This window comes from Rhododendron vialii, chromosome 12a (assembly GCF_030253575.1).
Source record: "Rhododendron vialii isolate Sample 1 chromosome 12a, ASM3025357v1".
Classification (NCBI taxonomy): domain Eukaryota; kingdom Viridiplantae; phylum Streptophyta; class Magnoliopsida; order Ericales; family Ericaceae; genus Rhododendron; species Rhododendron vialii.
In genome coordinates, this window is record NC_080568.1 from 35485320 (window position 1) to 35506745 (window position 21426).

General features: G+C 37.8%; 3 protein-coding genes and 1 non-coding gene across 9 annotated transcripts in view; 3 read left to right on the forward strand and 1 right to left on the reverse strand.

The window, feature by feature from the left end:
• Nucleotides 1–2047, forward strand: LOC131309726 (B-box zinc finger protein 32). Its single transcript, XM_058336320.1, has 3 exons — nucleotides 1–920; nucleotides 1345–1644; nucleotides 1749–2047. Exons 1-3 carry the CDS (start codon nucleotides 629–631, stop codon nucleotides 1976–1978), a joined length of 822 nt encoding a protein of 273 aa, XP_058192303.1. The 5' UTR covers nucleotides 1–628; the 3' UTR covers nucleotides 1979–2047.
• A 3040-nt stretch (nucleotides 2048–5087) lies between these two features.
• On the forward strand, nucleotides 5088–5195 carry LOC131312170 (small nucleolar RNA snoR100). The gene has a single exon (XR_009195747.1). It is a non-coding gene; the product is annotated as a small nucleolar RNA snoR100 (small nucleolar RNA).
• A 165-nt stretch (nucleotides 5196–5360) lies between these two features.
• LOC131311661 (uncharacterized membrane protein At1g16860-like) overlaps nucleotides 5361–21426 on the reverse strand; it is a 58348-nt gene continuing 42282 nt past the window's right edge. Inside the window, exons 1-6 of one of the 6 annotated variants that reach the window (XM_058339193.1) lie at nucleotides 12289–12460; nucleotides 9721–10695; nucleotides 7810–7965; nucleotides 7286–7503; nucleotides 5856–6074; nucleotides 5361–5500 (exon numbers count right to left, since the gene is read on the reverse strand). In XM_058339193.1, coding sequence (XP_058195176.1) covers nucleotides 5882–6074; nucleotides 7286–7503; nucleotides 7810–7965; nucleotides 9721–10617 — 1464 coding nt within the window. In that variant the 5' untranslated portion in view covers nucleotides 10618–10695; nucleotides 12289–12460 and the 3' untranslated portion in view covers nucleotides 5361–5500; nucleotides 5856–5881. Of the gene's footprint in view, nucleotides 5501–5573; nucleotides 6075–7285; nucleotides 7504–7809; nucleotides 7966–9720; nucleotides 10696–11966; nucleotides 12548–12651; nucleotides 12717–21426 lie in introns of those variants that run through there. The other 5 variants (XM_058339190.1, XM_058339192.1, XM_058339194.1 and 2 more) reach the window with 5 other exon arrangements.
• On the forward strand, nucleotides 18111–21191 carry LOC131311666 (uncharacterized). Its single transcript, XM_058339206.1, has 2 exons — nucleotides 18111–18646; nucleotides 20173–21191. Exons 1-2 carry the CDS (start codon nucleotides 18124–18126, stop codon nucleotides 20244–20246), a joined length of 597 nt encoding a protein of 198 aa, XP_058195189.1. The 5' UTR covers nucleotides 18111–18123; the 3' UTR covers nucleotides 20247–21191.

Here is a 21426-nt window from a genome sequence, read left to right on the forward strand (position 1 = left end):
TCTTTGGACAAATCACTGTACCACCACATCACCCTCGGAATAGAATCCTCCTCTACCGAAATTCTCTCCACTTATGTAGCAATGCATTTTCTGCCTTAAATCACATAAAAAATTTATATAACATACTAAAAAAACTCACACGATCTCACGACCCAAAACATTTTGGTACAAAGATACATCAATTTCTCGGTACAAAGGATCTTGGGTGCAATACCCTCACATCGCTCGACGCGTATCCAAATGAAAGACTACAACGTCGTCAAATTCTGCTACGTGTTGTGTTCTTTTGAGAGTTACTCCAATTTATGGTAGAGAATTGGCCTTTGACAACGTGACCACATTTGGTACCAAAGAAAGACTATATAATATATTTTTTGAAAGATCAACCACACATATATTGCTTAAAATTGCAATCTTCCTTCTTCCCTCTCCCTGTCTTGAAAATCCTGCAAATTTTTTTCCAACCATAGTTTTTCCTGCATCTGGAACCCATAGATTTACCCGTAAACCACAAGACTTGGCCGCCTTCTTCCTCTTTCTCTCCTCATATTACTACATATCGACCAAAGGTGTCACTTCAATACATTATTGTTTTCATCCTAGTATCTTTTTGTTTGCACAGGTAAAGATGAAAGGCTGCAGAGGTTGTGATTTGTGCATTCGTGAAGAAGCAGCTCTATACTGCCCCTCCGATTCAGCTTACCTCTGTTGGAACTGCGACGCTAAGTTACACCAGGTCAACTTCCTCGTAGCCCGTCACGTTCGCTGCCCTCTCTGTTCCAAATGCAAATGTCTTATCACCGAAAACCACATGTCCGGTTCGGGATTCATCCAACCTCATCCCCACCAGCTGACCGTATGTCGCTTGTGCTCACACAAGGACTCTTCCCAGGCCGACAACCCCCGTTCACTATCCTATTGTGCCAAGCACGAAATTGAGAATATAACAAATCAACAAGCGATAAAGCAAGAACACAAGGATATACGTGGTTCCATTCAAGCACAAAACAAGAACGTACTCCACGAGGAAACGAGCAAGAACGTACTCCACGAGGAAAAGAGCAAGAGGATTTACTATAAACGGGAAGAGAAATAAAGAGCCAGCTATACCCGTAACTCTACTTGAAAAACCAAACAGATATCTAGGAAAAATCTCTGGTAGAACCCAAAAAGGAGACACAAACCCTTGGTAGAACCCTAAGAGGTGAACAAAATCCTAATATTTAGGCCTTTAAACATAAGACCGTAACCCTAAAAACTATCAAGATTCCTATTTATAAGAAAATACTAAATAAACCTAAACTGAATAGGAATAGAAATTCTAGTCAAATTTAGGAATTCTAGTCAATTTCCAACAGCTATCCTCTTGTTCGTCGTACGCCGAGTCCTCGTCAACTCCTCCTCCTAAAAGATCGTCAGTACTCATTGACCTCAATCGCCTCAAGATGGATAAAATCGTCTCTTCTTCAAGCTCTGTTATGGAACTATCCAGCAGCACTCGTATTGCCCCTACGTCTAAGAAGGCCAAGACTAGTACTACTACTACTACTACTACTAGGGAATCGAAAGTGATAACTACTGCCCTACGATCGTGGCCTAGTAGTAGTATTACTAAAAATGTGGAACATTCGAAGGCGGTGGAGGGTATTCTGGTAAGTTGGTGTTTGAAACTTGGGTTTAGTGGAATGGTAAGCGGAGTTATAGTGCCGGTAGCCGTTAAAGCATTTGTTGTCTGTTCGAGTGATCAGTTGAGGGTTTTGCCTCGCTCTGGTTCAGCTGGAGATTGTGCGGGGCGTCCACGTGGCAAGTGTTGAAGCGGCTTGAGGAGATCTCTGGGGTGCCGGCCAAGCTGATATTTGCCGCCGGGGAGTCGAAGCTCACACGTGTCTTGAGCAACAAACGGAGGAGGTCCAAGTCCAACCGGTGCCATGATCAACCGGAGGAGGGTTGGGCGGAAACTCAGTACTGCTCTACTTGATTCTCAGTGTTCTCTTTTTTAGGAGTAATTTATTTTGGGGTAGGATTTGTGGTTTCATGTGTTTCATGTGGCCGTTATGATTCAAGTTATTTTTAGATAGGTACGTGCTTTATTAATTGTCAACAATAAATATAATCATGAGCTAGCCACATATTTTAACAGCTCAGCTAACAGCAGAGACAATTCGCAGAGAACCACGCAGAGACAAACGCGTTTGGCCCCATTTCGGGTCCCAAAAAAATCTAGAAAAATATCCATAAATTTTTGAATATTATTTTATGGGGCTCTGTAAAAAATCAGCTCCAGTGGATATCGGTAAGTATTATTTTTTGATTCGTAGGGGCGAAACTGCTCAGTTTGCCCTTACGAATAAAAAAGTAATACTTACCGATATCCACTAAAGCTGATTTTTTACAGGGCCCCATAAAAATAATATTCAAAAATTTATGAATATTTTTCTAAATTTTTTTGGGACCCGAAATGGGGCCAAACGTGTTTGTCTCTGCATGGTTCTCTGCGAATTGTCTCTGCTCATAGTTTTTTTGATATTTTAAATATAATCACTGTGGCTATAGCCTATAGGGAGTAGTATATGGTTACATGCTTACTTTAATCTGTCCGTTAGAGGGAAATAATTACTATTCCTACTATCTTTATCTGTGTTTGTTACTCTACTTTCACTATTTCACACATTTTAAAAAATTATACATATCTTTTATTTTGAATCTTTAAAAATATACAATATGAATCTTATTTGATAGATCTCAATCAGTTATATATGAAATTTTCAAAATTATGAAACCTTATAAATTGAAAGATATAGACTATTTAAACCACTAGAGTTTACGACGACGCAACGCATTTTGAATACAACTAAAATGAATCGCGAAACTATCGACCACTCCTGGCAACGAAACTGATTTATACAGGAAGATTTTTTCTTAAATTAGGATTGTTCTTACCCTTTTGTTTAGTTTACAAAAAAAACACACACAAAAAAAAAATTGAAATTGATCAACCGATAAACAAAAATATTTCTTACCCTTTTGTTTAGTTTACGATATGCCTTGCACTAATTTTATACATGAAATTTTGTTACTTTCTATCTTTCCATAACAAAAGAGAGTTGAGATAGGAAAAATTAAAGAAGATTATTTCGCTTTGCTTTGGAGAGAGAGAGAGAGTGCTAAGGTTTCAAAAATTACTTTTCTTTTCAAAATCTGGCTCTTTTTTTTTTACAATAAAATTTTATTGCTTTCTATCTTTCCATAACAAAATAGAGTTGGAATAGGAAATGTTAGAGAAGATTAAAAATATGATTTTTCAGCCCTAGGACTCCTCTTCTCAGTCGTTGAATTTATGAGGGATAAGTTTGGGCCGTTAGCTTTATGTACATATGATTCAAATACTGAGCTGTTTTATTATATAGATATAGATGACACAAATTCCGAAAATGGACCAAAAAATATGAATGGATGGAGTAATCTTTAATAAGGAAAATGAGTGGTTATAGGGAATAAAATGTGAGAATCGGGTGCTTGTAATTACAGGCACATTCTCCCTGCGTTCCAAATTGTTACTCATGTTTCACTTTTTGTCACTCAAATAATTGTCACAATATATAATTTGTTTTTATGATTTCAAAATTTTTATTTAATAAAATTTATTGAGATCTATCAAACAAGATCATATTTGATATAAAACAACATTATAAATTAAGATTAACTAATTTTTCGAGATGTAACAAATAGTAAACATGAGCAATAATTTGAGAAGGAGAAAGTATGAAGCATCAAGAGGACTTGGTGGTGGGGTTGTGGTTGCAATTTAAAGTCGTTGGAAGGATCCAATGAAAAAAGATACTCCTACTAGCAGTAGCAACAGGAGAAGGTGACAAAAGTAAATTCGTTAGAACGTATGCCTCTAGTAGGATTATGAGATTTTTCAATAATGCTAAGGATTAGGTCTTGGGTTAACAACATAGCTTTATTGAACCGATTTGAGTGGATTAGCCTTTTTGCAACCAAAATACAGTCGTCTTGACTTGCACAGGAAGAATATAGTGGATGTATGACTTTCGTCTGTTGGAAATTCAAGGGTTTTGTAAATCAAGAGGAACAGGTTAAACATCTTCACAGTCTCTTGCCTCTCAGTAGTTTTTTGATCGATCTCTTGCTCTTCTAAAAAGTGGAAAAAAATTAACGAGTAAGATTTAGGCCCCGTTCCAGAACACCTTCAATAAATAAATACTTATTTTATATTTTTAAACTCAAAAATAATGTAAATAAAATTTTTTTTATATTTTTTTTGCCCCGTATAAAAGATCTCGACAAGATTTATCAAACAAAATCCATATTACTAGAAAAATTATTTGCGCAGACACATTATTTTTGAGCTTTAAATTGTCTTTTTAAAAAATAAGTACTTAAAATGAGTTTAACCCGTTTTCGAGCCAATCAATGCTAAAACATGAGGAATCCGCCACCCACAATTGACTATAGATTGGATGACACACACTAGCACACACTTGACACGTTAAGCCACATAGAACAAAGATGTAGAATCGCAAACTTTTGTAACAAGCCAATATTTGCTGCAAGTATATTTCAATAAATTCTTGTGTTCCCTTCAAGAGGATAGTAAAATTCTCTAGAATAGCTCATACTTGTACATATGAACGGCAGAAAAAACAAAAAAAACACGCCAACCTTTGAAACACTTCTACCCAACCTGGCTTCTCCATATATGTCTGCAATCACTTGTAAATACCTGGAATCCAGCTCAAGTGGTGAAAAGCACTAATGACTTAATTCATGTTGGGAATTCGAGTAACAAATATTGTTGGATGTTCTCAACCTTCATCCAGAAAAATAATTACTAAAAGCTATAACTTGTACTCCTATTCAAAACACCAACACACCCCCGAAAAACCCACATCTACATTCTGGCTTTTGAATTTCATGGTGATCTGCAGATATTATGCTACATTATTGACCTCTACTACTAATATAGAACAATAAAAATAGGAAGCAAAGACTTGCAACTTTCCCGAATATCATTTTTAGAGTGCAGGTGCAGCCATTTTGTGCATACCAATGCTCTGAATTATCAATGAAAAAAGTATGGTAATGTGCACATAAAGTGATTTGGGTCTCTAGGCCCGCCCTCTCTGATGCCATTTGACTTTGATTTGGGGGCATGGTTCTTCAACAAAATGTCCCTGTACTCCTCGGTTCTTGGAGGTTTAGGGTTCTGAGAGCAGCCACTTTGTGCATATGTTGCCAAAGGTTAGGTCTGTCTCTAATCATCCCCCGCCCATACTCCCAATAATTGGGGACTAGATGGGTTATGTTATGTTGTTATAGTGCAGGTGCAGCCAAACCACACAAAGGTCAGCGCAAGCTTACTCGACTGAAGGAGATGATTCAAGTGTTTGGTTCAGAATTGGATGGTCTAAAATTCTTCTCTATTCTTAAACTTCACTTGCAGCAAAAGACCTGAGGAAGAACGGAACCTGCGAATCTGAAAAAACATTGGAGGTGTGTGTGACATTCCCAGCAATAGCAATTAGTTTGCATGGTGAGGAAGTTGTAGCTAGGATCAAATCTATGCCGAGCCATAGAGATACAAATCATATATAATCCACAAGTTCTATTTTACCACAGTATACCCAGTACATTAGAATGTTTAATCCGTTAGAACTAGAAAAAAAATTATAACCTCCCGAAACTTTCAACTCTATGGAAACCAACAAAAACGAACCCTAATATCTACAAACATAAATGCACATGAAATACGATTAAGTCACCCGAATCACTACCCACCATTACAACCACCACTGCCACTATCAACAAACTATTTTTTCAAGGAGCAATACATGAGATAGCTTAGTAGTACACATTACTAGACTGGTATAACATCAATTTTTGAAGCATCCTCGCATCTCAAAACAACACCCTCAAGGCTGGCAGGGAGTATACATTTAGCCCATTGGCATCCTGTGGTGAACGGCTCTGGTGGCGGGACTATCATAAGCACATTGTCATTCCTCTGAACAACTCCCATCACGCTAACCGTGCTCCCTTCTTTTATGTACCTAGCACAGCACAAACAGCCATTCCAAAGGTAAACACGCCACCCAATGAAACATAATAAAACCAACACTTTCTAAGACGATAAGAAGATGACATAAAACTGGAAAGTGGGAAATCCTACGGATCAGTCTTTGAAGTGTAGAGTGTGCGAAACATTATCAGTTCTTTGGACCAGAGAAGAAAAGCACAATTAAAATGACGACGGTGATGAAGAGTTTATGCACCCAATTACCCTGAAAGTGTATTCTGTGTTTTCAACTATGAACAAACTCATGAGTTCTAGTATTTCTTCTTCTTTTTTGATAAGTAACAAAATTTTATTTCAAAAGGCATCTAGGGGATCCCACCCATGAACACAAGAAAGCGAGATATAAAAAGAAAAGGCCAAATTGTAAAAGGACCTGCATACCACTCTAAACTCCAAAAATATCTAAGGGAGACTTAGCAAAAAATCCCTCATATTTACATTTTTTGAGCTCAAGGACAAGCACCTTTTGCAATCAAACATAAGGACAAAAGTGCCTATGAAAGTGCTTAAAATACTAGGGTACCCTATGAAAGTGCCTAAAATTCTAGGGTACCTTATGAAAGTGCCTAAAATCCTAGGGTACCCTGTATATGAAAGTGCCTAAAATCCTAGGGTACCCTATATATGAAAGTGCCTAAAATCCTAGGATACCCTATATATGAAAGTGCCTAAACCACTAAAACCCTATAATAGGAAAGTGAACCCTAAAACCCTATGAAAGTGTCTAAAAATGTTTTGGCCTTGCGGCTAAAAAACTCAAAAAGTTGAAGGACTTCCACTGAAAACTATTTTGCTGGCGTCCTTCTCCTAAATGAAAACTATTTTACTGTCCTTATGGCTAATTTTCCCAATATCTAACATTTCAAAGAATTGATCTAATGTAGGGTTGCACTCCCTTGACTCCCAACAAAACAAAACAGAAATCAAAAGACTTTTAATTTTAAACAATGGCCTATCCTCCCCGTCAAAATATTTTCAATTTCTTGCTTTTCAACTGATGGTTTCTCATCTAAACATGAGGGTTGCCTGAACGATAATATTCCTACACCAGGCAAAAGTTCATTGTTATTTCCTAATGAATTCTTAGCATGACTTATTGCAGCATGTAATGTCATTTTAGTATGTAGTGTCTACGAACTACCAAGAGTGGCAGCGGAGATGTCTCCAACTAAATAGCAAATTTACCCTTCTTTCAATCGCATCACTCGATCATCACTAGAAAGGTTCCTCTCTCCCAACCACCTCATGAATTCTGGAGATAAATCTTTATTCGAAAGGTTAACATCCACATCCACAACAATAGATTCCTCCACATAAGGAGTCACCCTTGCTCCATAACCAGTTTTAACCAATGCTCTCAACCCAGACTGGAAATCAGAGATGTAGAAGTCAACCACATGCCTCTGCCAAGAAAATGAACAGAAAATTGCGTTAAAAAACAGTGAAACTCAGCAGTTCCAGAGAGGACACATTGAACTTATAGAGGTGTTCAAGAAAAATTTCAAAGAACACTAAATAAGTGTTCAGGAGATAGCCATCTGTATCAATTTATATTCAACCATTATGAACATGGCAACAGGAAATGTTATGGTTGTTTGTCAACTACAAAATCCAAAATTTTGTTAAGTATACCTCAAGGAATCGAGAAAGAATCCATTGTGATGATACTGTATCCAACAAAATAATTAAGGCAATAGTCAGTTACTCACTTCTGATGATCTAAGCCCCCATGTAAATCGGCGATGAGTAGCATGGGCAGCTTTTGAATCCCATCCTCTGTACTCATATAAACTTGTAGATGTATAGACACATCTAGGAACTCTCTCAAAGGATGACTCAAGGGGCACATTCCCACATGTGACTACCTTCAAGAATATTAGCAACCATATGTTAATCACTTCAAATCGATGCCAATTAAGCATATATAATGAGGTGGTATAGGTGTACATATATATTTTGACTGGTCTTTAACAATGTAACGTATGTATACACCGTACTGGCTAATAATAAGACCAATTGAAGGGTTATGAAAACCGACATCCAATCAACCTGATAGCAAAGTTATCAAGTTATCAATCCAATACGAGAATTTTTTGGCATACCATTTTGGATTTGTTGCTATAGGCAATATACATATTTCAACAAGAGATCTGATATAGCTTTAATGTCTCGACAATATCCTATTGATTGTATGGCACAAAATTTGTAACAACCCATAAAATACAACAAAAGAGTTGAAAACATCAGAAACCATCAATGTGCCCATCTGTGTATGCGTGTAGAGAATAAAAGCACCCTATCTCTTTAATTCTTTCCTGAAAACCTCAACACCTAACCTCATCACTTCACACACACTCTGACTCCATACAACTAGCCTTCTTACTTTTCAAATACATGTGAAAAGAACGCACAATAGGGAGAAAACGTAGAAAGGGTTCAACCGATTTCAGACATTCATTTATTAATGATATCGTCCATCTTCTCTCTCCACTCTCCTCTTTCTTGTGCTTTCTTTTGAAAACCACCAGCCACAACATCTAAGTAAATAACAACAATGTCATTCATCCATCTCCATGGACAACCATCTTCTTCTGTAAAGGTGATCCACAACTTTCCTTCACCCGTTTGCCTTTGTCTCTCTTCTGTTAGAAACTTAGAACCAGAATTAGGGGCTGTTCGGACAAAAAACCCTACTTGGCTGATTTTGGGCTTATTGGCTTATTCCCAAATAAGCCATTTGCTTTTACCCCTTCTGACACACACACCCTCCCCCGACCCCACCCCAGTGTTCCAAAAATACCCCCCGCCCCACCCCGGTGTTGGGAGGCTAGAGCAAGACAAATAGCCAGGGCATTTTGGTAATTTCACTCCTTTGCTAGCTCAGGCTTTTTGAGGTTGGCTTTTTTAGCCGAACCACTGTGGCTTTTTTGTCCATATTTGGCGGGAAAGCCAGCTCAATTCTTTATCCGAACAACCCCTTAATCACCTCAAGATTTATTTCCTTTGGGTCTTTTATTCTAATGGACAGAAACCAGACACTAGAGATATGCTGCAAACTCACTGGAATTGTCCAAAGCTTGCCAGAATTAACAAAATAGGCAAGGGTGGTACAGTAAGCTGACTGAGACGGAACTCCAGGTTGTGCAACATTTCTTTGCATTGATGGTAAATCCAGACCGAAATGGCACACGGGCACAGGAATCATGCATGTTGGAAACTTGCATAATTCTTGAAAACATTCTGCATACGTCAGATACTACTGTCAAATATGTTAAACTCTTAAAGTCCAACCAGAAAAAAGTTCAATTCAGATCGTGAATTCTATTAGAATCATATGATCCCTGCATAATCTAGTGCACAATTTAGGACCCAAATTTACTTGCTTGCATTTAACAGTCCCATAAAGGGGCGTGCCATTTAACAGTCCTATATTGTTATAAAATCTTTTATCTCTAATTTGGGAATTAAAAACCATAATAAATTGGAGCCCAGTAACCTAAATGCATGGTAATGTGAGAAAGTTAAACGACTAAAGATCTTGATCCCTGTTCATGCACCCTCCTAAAAAGGTTAGGATGAGGGGAAAGTCAATGTTTAGACATTAATGAGAAACTACGTACCCCAGAGACTTTCACATATTGCCCATTTTTGGCTGTTCTGAGCTCAGCATCTGGGTAACGGCCAATGAAACCTACAATAGCATTCCTTCCCCCAAATGCATTCCATGTGAATAGTGCAGCAACTATGGCGAATAAAACGACAACAACGATGAGGAGAATAGGGTTGTGGACTGCACCAAGAATGAATCCACCAGCAATGAACCCCATCACAAATAGCAGAATCATTGCCCAGAGGATTGGCTTTGGGACATTCCTTTTAAAAGAATAGTCATCATCTTGGCTGAGAGTTGTCACAGCTTGGTTGTGAGTGACGGAGGAACCCTGTACTTTAACTGATCCCATTGAGTCCAAAGGACCAGAAACCTTCCTTGGGGCCCCAGATGAATTTAGTGGGCCCGAAGAGATGGGACCAGAAGTTATGAGACCTGTTGCAGGGAGAACTGGAGTAAGAGGACCTGAGTTTTGTCGAGTAACTGGTGTTACTCCACCAGATTGAGGGCCTGATGACTTCTTGATGGGTTCCCCATGTTTGTTCAATGGTCCAGAATTCGACTTCTTCACAGAAGCTGAACCAGTAGCGCCAGCAGATGTTACAGGACCTGACGAGGAATAGCTAGCCCTAGCTGCAGCATTAGAGATCGGTCCAGAATGTGAAGCAGCGCCCGCGAAAGATCCAGTTCTTGAAGGAGGACCACTAATAGGTCCAGATTTCCTCGACTTAGAGCTTTCCATTGGGATATCAAACATCTTCCCAAGTTCTCCCGACTTTTTGATATCACCGCCAGTGTAGGGCATGGCAGTTGAGCTCATAGTTGGAGTCCTTTCTTTTGGCTGCTCTGGCCTTCCCGATACATATAGGCCATTGCTGAGCTGATGAGATGGGAATCTGGAACCCATCAAGATTCTTCACGGTGTGCCAGAAAAATGAAAACTCCACTTGTAGTATATTGTTGGGACTTGGGATACCTCAAAACCCTTGCAAGAATGAAAGAAATACAAACTTTTCAAACAATGATTCACTAGCCAAAACTCCAGGGAGAACTTCCAAATACGTAATACCAAATCAAGAACCAAGTATCAAAACTCATAAATGTTCACTAAACCTCTTAAATCTGCCGTAAACAAAGCATGAAAGGAGGGCTGAACAGAATTCAACATGTAGCAGAGAGAATCATTTACTGAATGAGAAAGAAGTTACGGGTACTGAATAAGCTGATCTTAGCATACCAACATTCCACCACAGTAAAAACAGATAATAATTTCAGGCAGATTTTAATGAAAAGCACGAACCTGAGAAACGATTTTTCCATTTATAACTCAAGAACCATTGAAACTTCAATTCGATTACCCAAAAACATTATGACTTTGAACCCAATTATCAGTAACCTTTTATAAAGCAGTGATACCTAAAGCAGTGAACCGGATACCTACTACATGCCAAGCAGCTAGGAAAAATTTAAAATAAGATTCGTCGTACCATAAGTGATCAGTAGTTAAAAGTTAAAACCAACTTTGAGTGCTGTTGTACAACAAAAAGCAGGGGATCCGGACAAATGGATAACCAAGAAAGAGGTAAACATCTCAACTTCCATAATAATCATTTTCCACCAACTTATAAGACACGAAATGAGCATATAAAGAAATAAAGACATAAAGAATGTGAGTCACAATGAATAAACATCAAAACCACACATCAACTGCTAAACCAAATTGCATTAAAAACATCCTTTCGGCTCACATAAGCAAGAATTTCTTGGCTTCCATTATTGATATGATAAGAGTTCTAAAAACAAGTTACCTCAGATCCTAAAAGAAAACCAAATCAAAAACCCATTTTATTGCATTATCATAAAACAAATAAGAGCTAGATCAGAAAATTAAAAGCCAAATTTGAGGAGATTATACTGCCCAGATAAAACCTAGACACCAAATCAAAAGACAGCAGTGCAACGCAAATCAAGAGCACATTTGAGGTAATCAAATTCAGAAGAGAGCGAGAAGGAAGGAAAAAAAAAACGAATTAAACAAGTTTCCAGATTCTCGGGACTCCCTAAGGGCTAAAACAGAACCCAGAGTCAACACAAAAAGGAGGAATGATTTCAATCCCACCAGTCTCCCAGATTCCAAACATGGTAGCGCGCACACACGTATGTAAATAGATGCATCTACTAAAATAGGTAGAAGTTAGTTCGGATCAGAGAGAGAGAAACATAACTGTACACAACAAATCGCCAAAGAAAGCTTACCAACTCTTGGTCAAAAGAACATCAGATGAAACCCAACATTTTAGGAGATCCAGAATGGAAAAATCAGAGCACACAAATGAGGCCACATCTCTATATCCAGATTTATCTACCGTACTAGTAAGACACAGTACTGAGTACCCTAATTTTAGAGGAAGCAAAATCAAAGAGAGAAAGCATACCCATTTCAAAATTTTGAACAAAGACTGGGAAACGAAAAAGATCGGTCATTTTGAGTAGTAGATCGAAGAAGATAGAGTAAAAAGAGAGTTGGGGGATAAGACGTTGGGAATGACAGGAGATTGTACTTTACTTTTGAATGTACCTGAAGTGGGAGAAGATGTTGGAGTTGAAATCTGAGGGAGATTTGGAGACAAGGTATGTGTACGTTATGTGCGTATGGGTACCAGTTTGTTTGTACATGGAGAGGTCTCTGTTAGGAATCCATCCAGTGTGATTTCATCTCATCTCTCTCTTCTCTCTCTCTCTCTCTCTCCCCCCTTTCCACCTCTTCCCCTCTTTAGAGTTTAGACAGCCGCAACAACTGGCGTGTTGTCTCTTGTCCGGCAATACCTTTCTAAAGCCTGATAGAGAATATGGATGGATTGACATGAATACAATAACCAAAATTAATCGAAATATAGATATTAGAGGGAGGAGAAAAGTTAAATAAAAAGACGTCTTCCACCTTCTCAGGCATAGGGAAAGGGAGCTCCACAATACACATTCTTATTAAGCCTTGTTTGGATCTTAGGAAAAATAAGGGTTTCTCTCCCCTTACCTGGGTTTGCAAAGAGAGGTGAGAACAAAATAAGAAAACAAAGTTACAAGCACAATACATTTCTCTCTATATTTTCATCATATTTTCTTCTCAACAATTTTCTCTTCTTTCACTTTTCTTTCCATAAAAGTTCCAATTTGACCTATTATTTCTTTCACCAAAACTTTGCATCCTTAATTCTAACGTTTGCTCTTCAAGAAAGAATAATTGGTATCTCTTGTAATACACCCTCTCCATTCCAATTTATTTGGATGAGAGTGCACTATGTCCAATGTGTAAGAGAGCGCATTAAGAGAGTATTTCAAAATCAATTTAAATTTGGACAAACAATATGAGACGTTAAAAAAATAAAAAAAAGGATATAAATAAATTAGGACAAAGGAACTAACGTGTAATCCTTCAGGATACATACAAGTTATTTAGCTTTAAATGACAAAAAGAGAAGCTTAGATATGTAATTTCTTATGATTTTTTTTATTCCCTTGCCAAACTATCAATGGGGATGCCGGGATGCAGGGCCGGCTTATAGGGTATGCGAGGAAAGCAACCGCTTTCGGCCCCCAAATTTTGGTCCAAAATTGAGGCTCCACTGTAATGTACCTTAGATATTAATATTAGAATATTTCCAAATAAAAATACAAACTAGATACTTGGTTCAGTGGTCACATAATATTGTCATGCTATTAGGAGTGTGTTGTTCAACTCCCATGCACCTCCATAATTTCAATCATATTTTTTTACATTTATAGTCATAATTGTATCCTTTTAGTTTGATTTTTTTTTGTTATTTTTTGTGCTTTTATCATTTTTTAAAGAAATTCATGAATATGTAAGGGGCTCAATATATGAGCCAACGGAATGGTAGCAAAAAATAATACAAAACAAAATAGGAGAGACCAATCTAACCTGTGTAGAAGGCATACTTCTAATGTAAGTAAGAAAGAAAAAGACTGGCATCTTTTTTTGTTAATACCACAACTATCTCATCCTTGTTCAGTTTGTCTTTTGCACAATGATGATAGAATCATATAGGGCGGAGAGGAGGCGAAAGTGTAGGAGGATGCCATGTGAATTTCTTAAAAAAGTACAGAAAACACATTGCTATGCTACATAGCAATTGGATGGTAGTTTATGAGAAATTCTCTTCGCATCCCTTTTTTCTGTCTTTTTTTTAACAAAAGACAATTTCATTCTAAAAAGCCAAAAGGCAATAAAGATATCACAACAAGATATATGAAAGAACAAAATCTAGACATCGGCACATGTGCTGAACAAACTCAATGGCACGTGTTGTGAAACCAGACCAACAATAAGGTTGGGCATTGGGCCAGTCAAAGACTTGGCAGTAGAGGATCTTTACAACAACCCATTGAGATTTGAAATTTTTTTTGAAAAATAGTAGGGGTAATAAATAGAGAGAAATTGAGAGAGAAATGTTGAAAGCATGAAGAATCTAGGGGAAATTTTTTAAAAAATGCTTTTTTAGTTGTAAAGAGAACAAAGCATAAGGTTATGTTTGGCTAAGGTTTTTATTTTTTACTCTTTTCGTTCTATATTGAGAGTCCATCACAAAATATGTGTCATTTTTCAAATAAAAAAAATCAACTACTTCCGTGTATAATTTTTCGAACCAAATTAAAGTACTAATCGAGATCTTTAATACAGTGAGAAAAAATTTAAAAAATTATGCACGGAAGAAGTTAATTTTTTGATTTGAAAAGAGGTAATAGATAAAAAGTGGAATTGTCATTGCGGAACGGAGGTAGTAAGTATTTATTTCTCTCTTTACGAGATATGTCATTCTCTCATAATATAACACATTTAATTAAAAAATAAAAAATAAATACTTATTTTAGTTGTAGAACGGAGCCTTAGAGCATCCCCAATGGGGATGTATTTTAGAAGTGGATGGATAGTTATTTTAGATGTAAAAAGTGGTTAAAAGTTAGTTGAATGTAAAATAGAATCCACCTCTATTCAATGGTGAGATGTAAAAAAAAGGATGGATAATTAACTAAGTTTTCATCTCCTTAATTTTCCTCAATTTTCTCAACCCTAATTCAAGTATTACTTCCGTTGAAAAATAATTTTGGTATCCAATAATCAAGGACTTAAAAAAAAAATTCCGAAAAAAAAAAAAATTACTTCTGTCCCATTTTTTTTTTTTTCTGAAATTCCCCTCTTACTCTCTCTCTCTCTCTCTCTCTACGAGAACCAGTCGGTGGAAACCCCCCCCCCCCCCCCCCCCCTCTCTCTCTCTCTCTCTCTCTCTCTCTCTCTCTCTCGTTGATATCTCTGTCTCTCACCGACTGTTCCCGTTGAATACCGAGATGAAACCCTAGCTCCCCTATGTTGATGATCACCGACTGTTCCCGTTGATATCTCTGTCTCTCATCGGCTCTCTCTCCCTCTCTCACCTCTCTCTCTCTCTCTCACTCGATTCCGGCATTTTTTGGTCACTCCGACGAGTATTTGCAGAAGCCGGCGACGAGGAACAAATTCCGGCCAACTATCCGGCGAATATAGGTAATTCCGGTCGTCCATTTTTCTGGTATTGCAGTTGGATTTGATGATGTTTGATGACCTGTAATTTATAGCTGTAGCCAAAACGGGATGGAAATATACATCTCCCTTTCCATCTATGCCATTTTACATCCAGATTTCTGCTATTTTACATCCCCATTGGAGGGATTTTTTTGGCATCCAGGTTCTATTATAAGTATAGAGCTCAGTTTTACATCCCCATTGGGGATGCTCTTAGGGGGTGTTCTACTTTCTTTTAAAAAAGAATTTTTAAAAAAAGAAGGTAATTTCAAGTTCAAAAATCATGTGTTTACGCAAATAATTTTTCTATTAATTTGATATTATTTGATAGATCTCATTGAGATCTTTTAAACGGTACAAAAAAAAATAAAAAATTATTTTTCATTTTCGTTATATTTAAGTTTAAAAATACCTTGTTTTTGAAAAAAAAGATTTAGAAAGAAAGCGGAACTAGACCTAAGTAGGCACAAATGAAATCTAGGTAATGCGAGGGGTAACACTCCACAAAGGGAGGAGAGTGAAAAAACAACAGTAAAAAAAAAGAAATAAATAAAATAGCCTATTCATTCAATCTCCACCCAAGAAAATGAAGTTGCGAATATGTAGTCGATGAAAGTCGTCTCGATATAAGTGGCATGGTAGTTGTCCAATCCCCTTTTGGCCATTTTAAAAAATCAAGATAGATATGTGGATCTCAAACCGTAACTCTAGATCAGAATTTTTCACTTTCCTTTGACTCCGTTTTAGAAATTCAAATAAGCACTTAAAAAATAAGGAACTATTTTAAAGCTTAAAAATAATTAGCTTACGAAAATAATTTTTTAATTTTTTTTGCAAGGTTTGATAGTTCATCAAATAAGATTCATATTGCATTTTTTTTGTTCCAGTAAGCCTATCATTTTTAAGTTTAAAAATTACAAATAAATACTCTTTTTTTTTTTTTTTTATCATTAGAAATTGCCCTTAGGGCTACAACTCAGAAAGAGAAACATCTGAACATAAAAAAAAAGGTAAACAAACAGGAGGATTGGCTACCCAGGCATGGTTGAGAATTCCTTTTGAGGCCAACTTTGCTACATGATGAGCGACTTTGTTTCCAGATCTTCTAACCCACTCCAACTTCAGGTTCCTTTGCAGAGCAAGCTCCCGAATATTCATCACTACAGAGCAGACTTCCCAGGGGGCACAAGTTCAAACACACAGCATTATAGCCACCTTACTGTCAGATTCAATCACCACCGGGTTAGCCCTCAACTTGAGACCCATAAAACACGCCTTTCTAATTGCTTCAAGTTCCCCATGTAAGACTGAGGATGAAAAAAAGGAAGAGGTAGACCCGTCTATTATCTCACCGCCACCTTACCAATCGTCCCAGCAGCTTCCTTAAGACTGGAACTGCTATCAATAATATTTGAGGTCCAAATGAGCATGGAGGGACACTTTTCCGGAGCCACAATGGAGTTAAGATCACTACCAAAGCACACCGGTCTCGACCAAGGGCCTTGAGTAAGCAAGTGTTCGACTGATTCCACATTCTCATTACAAATAGGACACTGAGGGGAAGGAGCACACCTTCTTCTTAACAGATTTTCTTTAGTTGCCAAGCTGTTTTTGCACAGTCTCCACCAGAAGTATCGAATTTTTGGAGGGACCTGTAATTTCCAAATCACTTTCCAGAGGTGCTTGTTGGGCTTGAAAGAAGATTCAGGCTTGTCTAAGGTGCTGCCAGCTTTCTGCAGAGCTATTCTATAGCCAGACTTGACAGTATACACGCCTTGAGAGTTGTAATGCCAGATGAGGTTGTCTGATCGAGGAAAAATAAGCAAAGCAATCTTGGCAATTGCCTAGATTTCGTCTTCCACTAGAACTCCATTTAGTTTGTCAAAATTCCACACACCCAATCTTGGAATAATAGCGTCAGACACCAAATGGATATCACATTCAATAGGCTTTGGAGAGGAAATTTTGAAGTTAGGAAGCGAATGAACCCATTTGTCCTCCCAGAAGCTTATGCTATGACCATCACCCACCTGCCTCTCAACCATTGCACAAGAATCTCTCTTCCCTTTAATAGACTTGACCATGCCCAAGATGCCTTTTTTCCCCTCGTAGCAACTAGGAAAGACGAATTGGGAAAATAAATTCCTTTCATCATTCTTGCCCAATACGAATTGGGATTCATGAGGATCCTCCAAGCTTGCTTTGCCAAGAGAGCCTCATTGAAAGCTCTGAAATCGCGAAAACCCATACCCCATGCCTTTTTAGAAGCAACCATCTTGTCCCAGCTTTCCCAGTAAATCCCTCTGTTCTCCAGGTCCCCTTTCCACCAGAAGTTCCTGATCAAGGAGTTCAGTTTATCCACTACCTTTTCGGGAAACAAAAGCAAGCCATAGCGTATGTAGGGATAGCTTGGGCACATCTTTAATCATCACATCGTTCCCAGAGTATTTTTTAAGGGCCTTTCTAGAACAGGGCCAATTGTCTATTGCGAGAGAGGATTAGGGAGTAATGACTCTCCTATGGCTCTTTAACTTTTTAGTGTCCGAAAAATTAAGAGAGGTTAATGTAATTTAAAACAATTTAGGGAAGGTATTTTTAATTTTCATATACGTCAAGGGAAATTAGCACAATTTACACAATTAATAGGCTTTGTTTGGTTTACACTTTAAAAAATTATTTTTGAAAGTTTGAATGCTAATAAGTAGAAAGAGATAAAATGAAAAATTTATTAAAAATTGTGCCGTAAATTAAAAGTAAGTTTCAAAATGTTAAAGGATTAGTGTCGGCTTGTACTGTACATATGCTTATGAGCGAAACAAATCGGATAAATAAACAATGATCAATCTTCTTCACCACTCCCAATACGAATACCCTCCTCTCTCTTTTTATCTCTCCGCTTCATCCTCCTCCTCCTCCTCCTCGTCTCTCCCTCTCTCTAGAATCTGTTTGCATCATCGTCGTCGTTGCAACATGGCCAGATCTATGTATCGATCCGTAATCCGAACTTGTTCTCCTCTAGTTTCTTCGAAACCATCATCAACGACAAGCAGTACATCTCATCATCATCGGTTGGTAGCCTTCCGAAGTCAATCGAGTCAATCGGAGTCAGCGGAGACATTATTGGCGGTTGAGAGGATAGAGGACGCCATCCACCGTATAATAGAAAGGAGATCCGCTCCTGATTGGCTTCCCTTGCTCCCCGGATCCTCGTATTGGGTTCCTCCGCGTAAACGATCCTCCTACGGTATCGCCGATTTGCTAGAGAAGTTGGCCAATTCTCTCACCGACGAGGAGCTCATGTCGCTCGCCACTTCTCGCGGCTGGCCTTCCTCCGCTTTCTTTCTCAATAATAATGATGGTACTTAAAGACCCATCCCTCCTCATCTTTCTTCTCTCATCTCTATCAGGACTATTATTACTATTTACTATACTACCTTCTTAATTTTATTATACATGGAATAGGAGGGCCCTAAACATGCATATTGCCTTTTTGGTCGTTTGTATACGTACGTTAAAACTACCTACAGTACCTACTCATTCTAGTCGTGGTATACTGCAATTTTTTGTTTGTTTTGGTGAAATGCAAAGATATTGTTAGATAGACAGTGAAGGAAAGGAAATGAGTTTCTTTAATTTTATTGGGAACAAATTGCTTCTCATCACATGCTCTTGGTTTAAGGTGCCGTTGGTAGGGATAATTTCATTCTAAATTCTAAGGGATGTACTTAAAAAGTATTATAGGTTGATATAAGGGCAAGGTCCAGACCCTGTGGTTATCGCCATGTGCGGATACCCCACTCATGGTTCAAAATTGACCACATAAATTACTTGTGGTTTGGAAAATGTGCCGATAGACCTCTTACCGTATGTTTTCCATCCATATTAATGGACACAACATTAAAAGACCGATTTACTGTCCCTTGATTCTTCTTCTTTTTTAAATCTAACCACACCATCCCTTATACAAAAAATTGAATCCAAACCGTTGATATTGTAAATTTTGACGAGTACTACATCTATATTAAAATTCAAATCAATCAAAAAATGAAAAGATTATGGTCGAATCGATTTTGTTATGAAATTAAAATTTACTAAAAATTATATCACTAGGTTATTGATGCCTGATCGAGATGATTTTTTACATAGATACTCTATTCTTTATTTAATACATTATGAACGACTCAGATTACATTCTAAGGGTGTGTGAGATACAACTCCGTTAATATGGATGGAAAACATGACGACAGGGGTTCTATCTGCACATTTTCAAAACCACAGGTAGGTTATGTGGTCAGTTTTAAACCATGAGGGGATATCTGCACATAGCGATAATCATAGGGGTGAAAGTAGACTTTGCCCTTGATATAGTATGACCATGTTGATGATAGTATCTAAGGATTTGTAATCTCGCGGGATGAGTAATCCCAATGGACTAATACTGGAAGATCAGCAATTCCACCCCCTAGTACACCACATGTTTTGCAAAATTTGCTGTCCACGAGGTATGTATTTCAGCCATCAATCATCGCCTTCAAATACTGGAAAAGTGGTTTCTATTGATTCGTAAGTCAATCCTAATATCCTTTGCCTAATCTGGCCAATCAACAAGCCAAATGTAGTGTTATCAATTATTTAAGTGTAACTATGGTGCTCGGACATTATTAATGTTGTTTCCTTTTATGTTCGTGACAGATTTTAATTTTCTATGCACCATTATTTACCTCCTGATTGCAGATGCATCTCCCAATCCGGCTAATCAACAAGCCGTGTATGGTTTTTATTGTAAATGTAGCTACGGTGCTCAGACATTATCAAATACCTTTCATTTTATGTTCATGACAGATTTTGATTTTCTTTGCACCATCTTTTACCTTCTGATTGCAGATGCATCTCCAGATCCTGCAGAGGTAGAGTCAGCTTCCACAAGTACATCACAGTCTGCGGAGGAGGAAGGATAACACACGTTTCTGACTAACCTGGCTTCTGGGGTCAGTTTGGTTTTGCTTTTTAGCTGCATATTGATTTTGAGTTACCTTGCAAATTTACAAATGAATAGCTTTATGAGAAATGAGATCAATAATCACGTAAGAAACAAGAAATCGATATCGTGGTCTAATTGTTGTCTGCACTAATTAACTAAGCAATATGGTCTATATAAATCTACCCCTGGGTTTTTCCCTACCCTGGATACCCCCTTATGAAGGAGTATATTAGACGTAATTTGTAAAACGGAACTAATGCTATTGAGATTAATTCATAAATCGAATAGGAGTATTGTACTTGGTAGGCCTTTCAATTGCCTTTCATTTGTGAAATATGGCATTGGTAAAACTTGATTTCTGCTGTATCAGAGTTTGTATTGAGGTTGATTATCTTATGTTACATGTGCTGGAAGTTGGTTCGAATCCTGATTTTCAAGTTGAAATGCTGATTCTATGTGAACCTCAATGGAGATGATATTCTAATTCAACTGTTTGGATGTGCAGGCTCATCATCACTTGTGTAAATTTTATGGGGTTGTGAATAGAGAAGTAGAGGTGTAGCTGAGACCATCTTTCGTTGTGGGAGGAGCTGTACAGATGCAACCTGGGTAGGGATTGGTGGGGAATGCTGCTTTAATTTATCGTCTGCAGTATCAAAACATTCGGGCTTTTAGCTGTGTAGTTCTTTATCTTTTTATTAAGAGACTAGGCTGTGGATCTGCAGTTCCATTGTATACCTTTTTGGACACCCTTTGTCCCGCGTCCTGTCTGAAGTGTCTGTCATATGCTTTTGATTTGTGTTCTTTGCTCCTTTAATTTGCAATACGTAACCAATTGTTTAGAATCTTTTTGTGTCTCTGCTTCTGCAACTTGACTGTTTATTGCTGGAAACCAACAATTTAATATGCCCGGTGTTCTTTCCTTTGTTTGTGGACACTATTGGTGAATGTTAAGTGAGTGGGAAATGGGTGACAAACTTTTACGCGGAAGGATTGGCTCCGGTTATTCTTAGCGAGTGGAAAAGGAACTCTACGCCCCTATTTCACCAATCTGCTCTCTTTCAAGTAGTGTTTGTGCCATGCGGCCTTTTTGTTTTTTCCTCAGTAAAAGGTGGAGGGGATGATTGGGATGGTTACTCTCCTTGGGCGTGCCCATA

Excerpts from the sequence above, each read along its gene's own strand:
- LOC131309726 (XM_058336320.1), top strand. The coding sequence starts at position 629 with ATGAAAGGCTGCAGAGGTTGTGATTTGTGCATTCGTGAAGAAGCAGCT. Across the intron at positions 921-1,344 it reads CCCCCGTTCACTATCCTATT|TCAATTTCCAACAGCTATCC; the intron begins GTGCCAAGCACG and ends TAGGAATTCTAG. Across the intron at positions 1,645-1,748 it reads ACATTCGAAGGCGGTGGAGG|TTGAGGGTTTTGCCTCGCTC; the intron begins GTATTCTGGTAA and ends TCGAGTGATCAG.
- LOC131311666 (XM_058339206.1), top strand. The coding sequence starts at position 18,124 with ATGATCAATCTTCTTCACCACTCCCAATACGAATACCCTCCTCTCTCT. Across the intron at positions 18,647-20,172 it reads CTTTCTCAATAATAATGATG|ATGCATCTCCAGATCCTGCA; the intron begins GTACTTAAAGAC and ends TTCTGATTGCAG.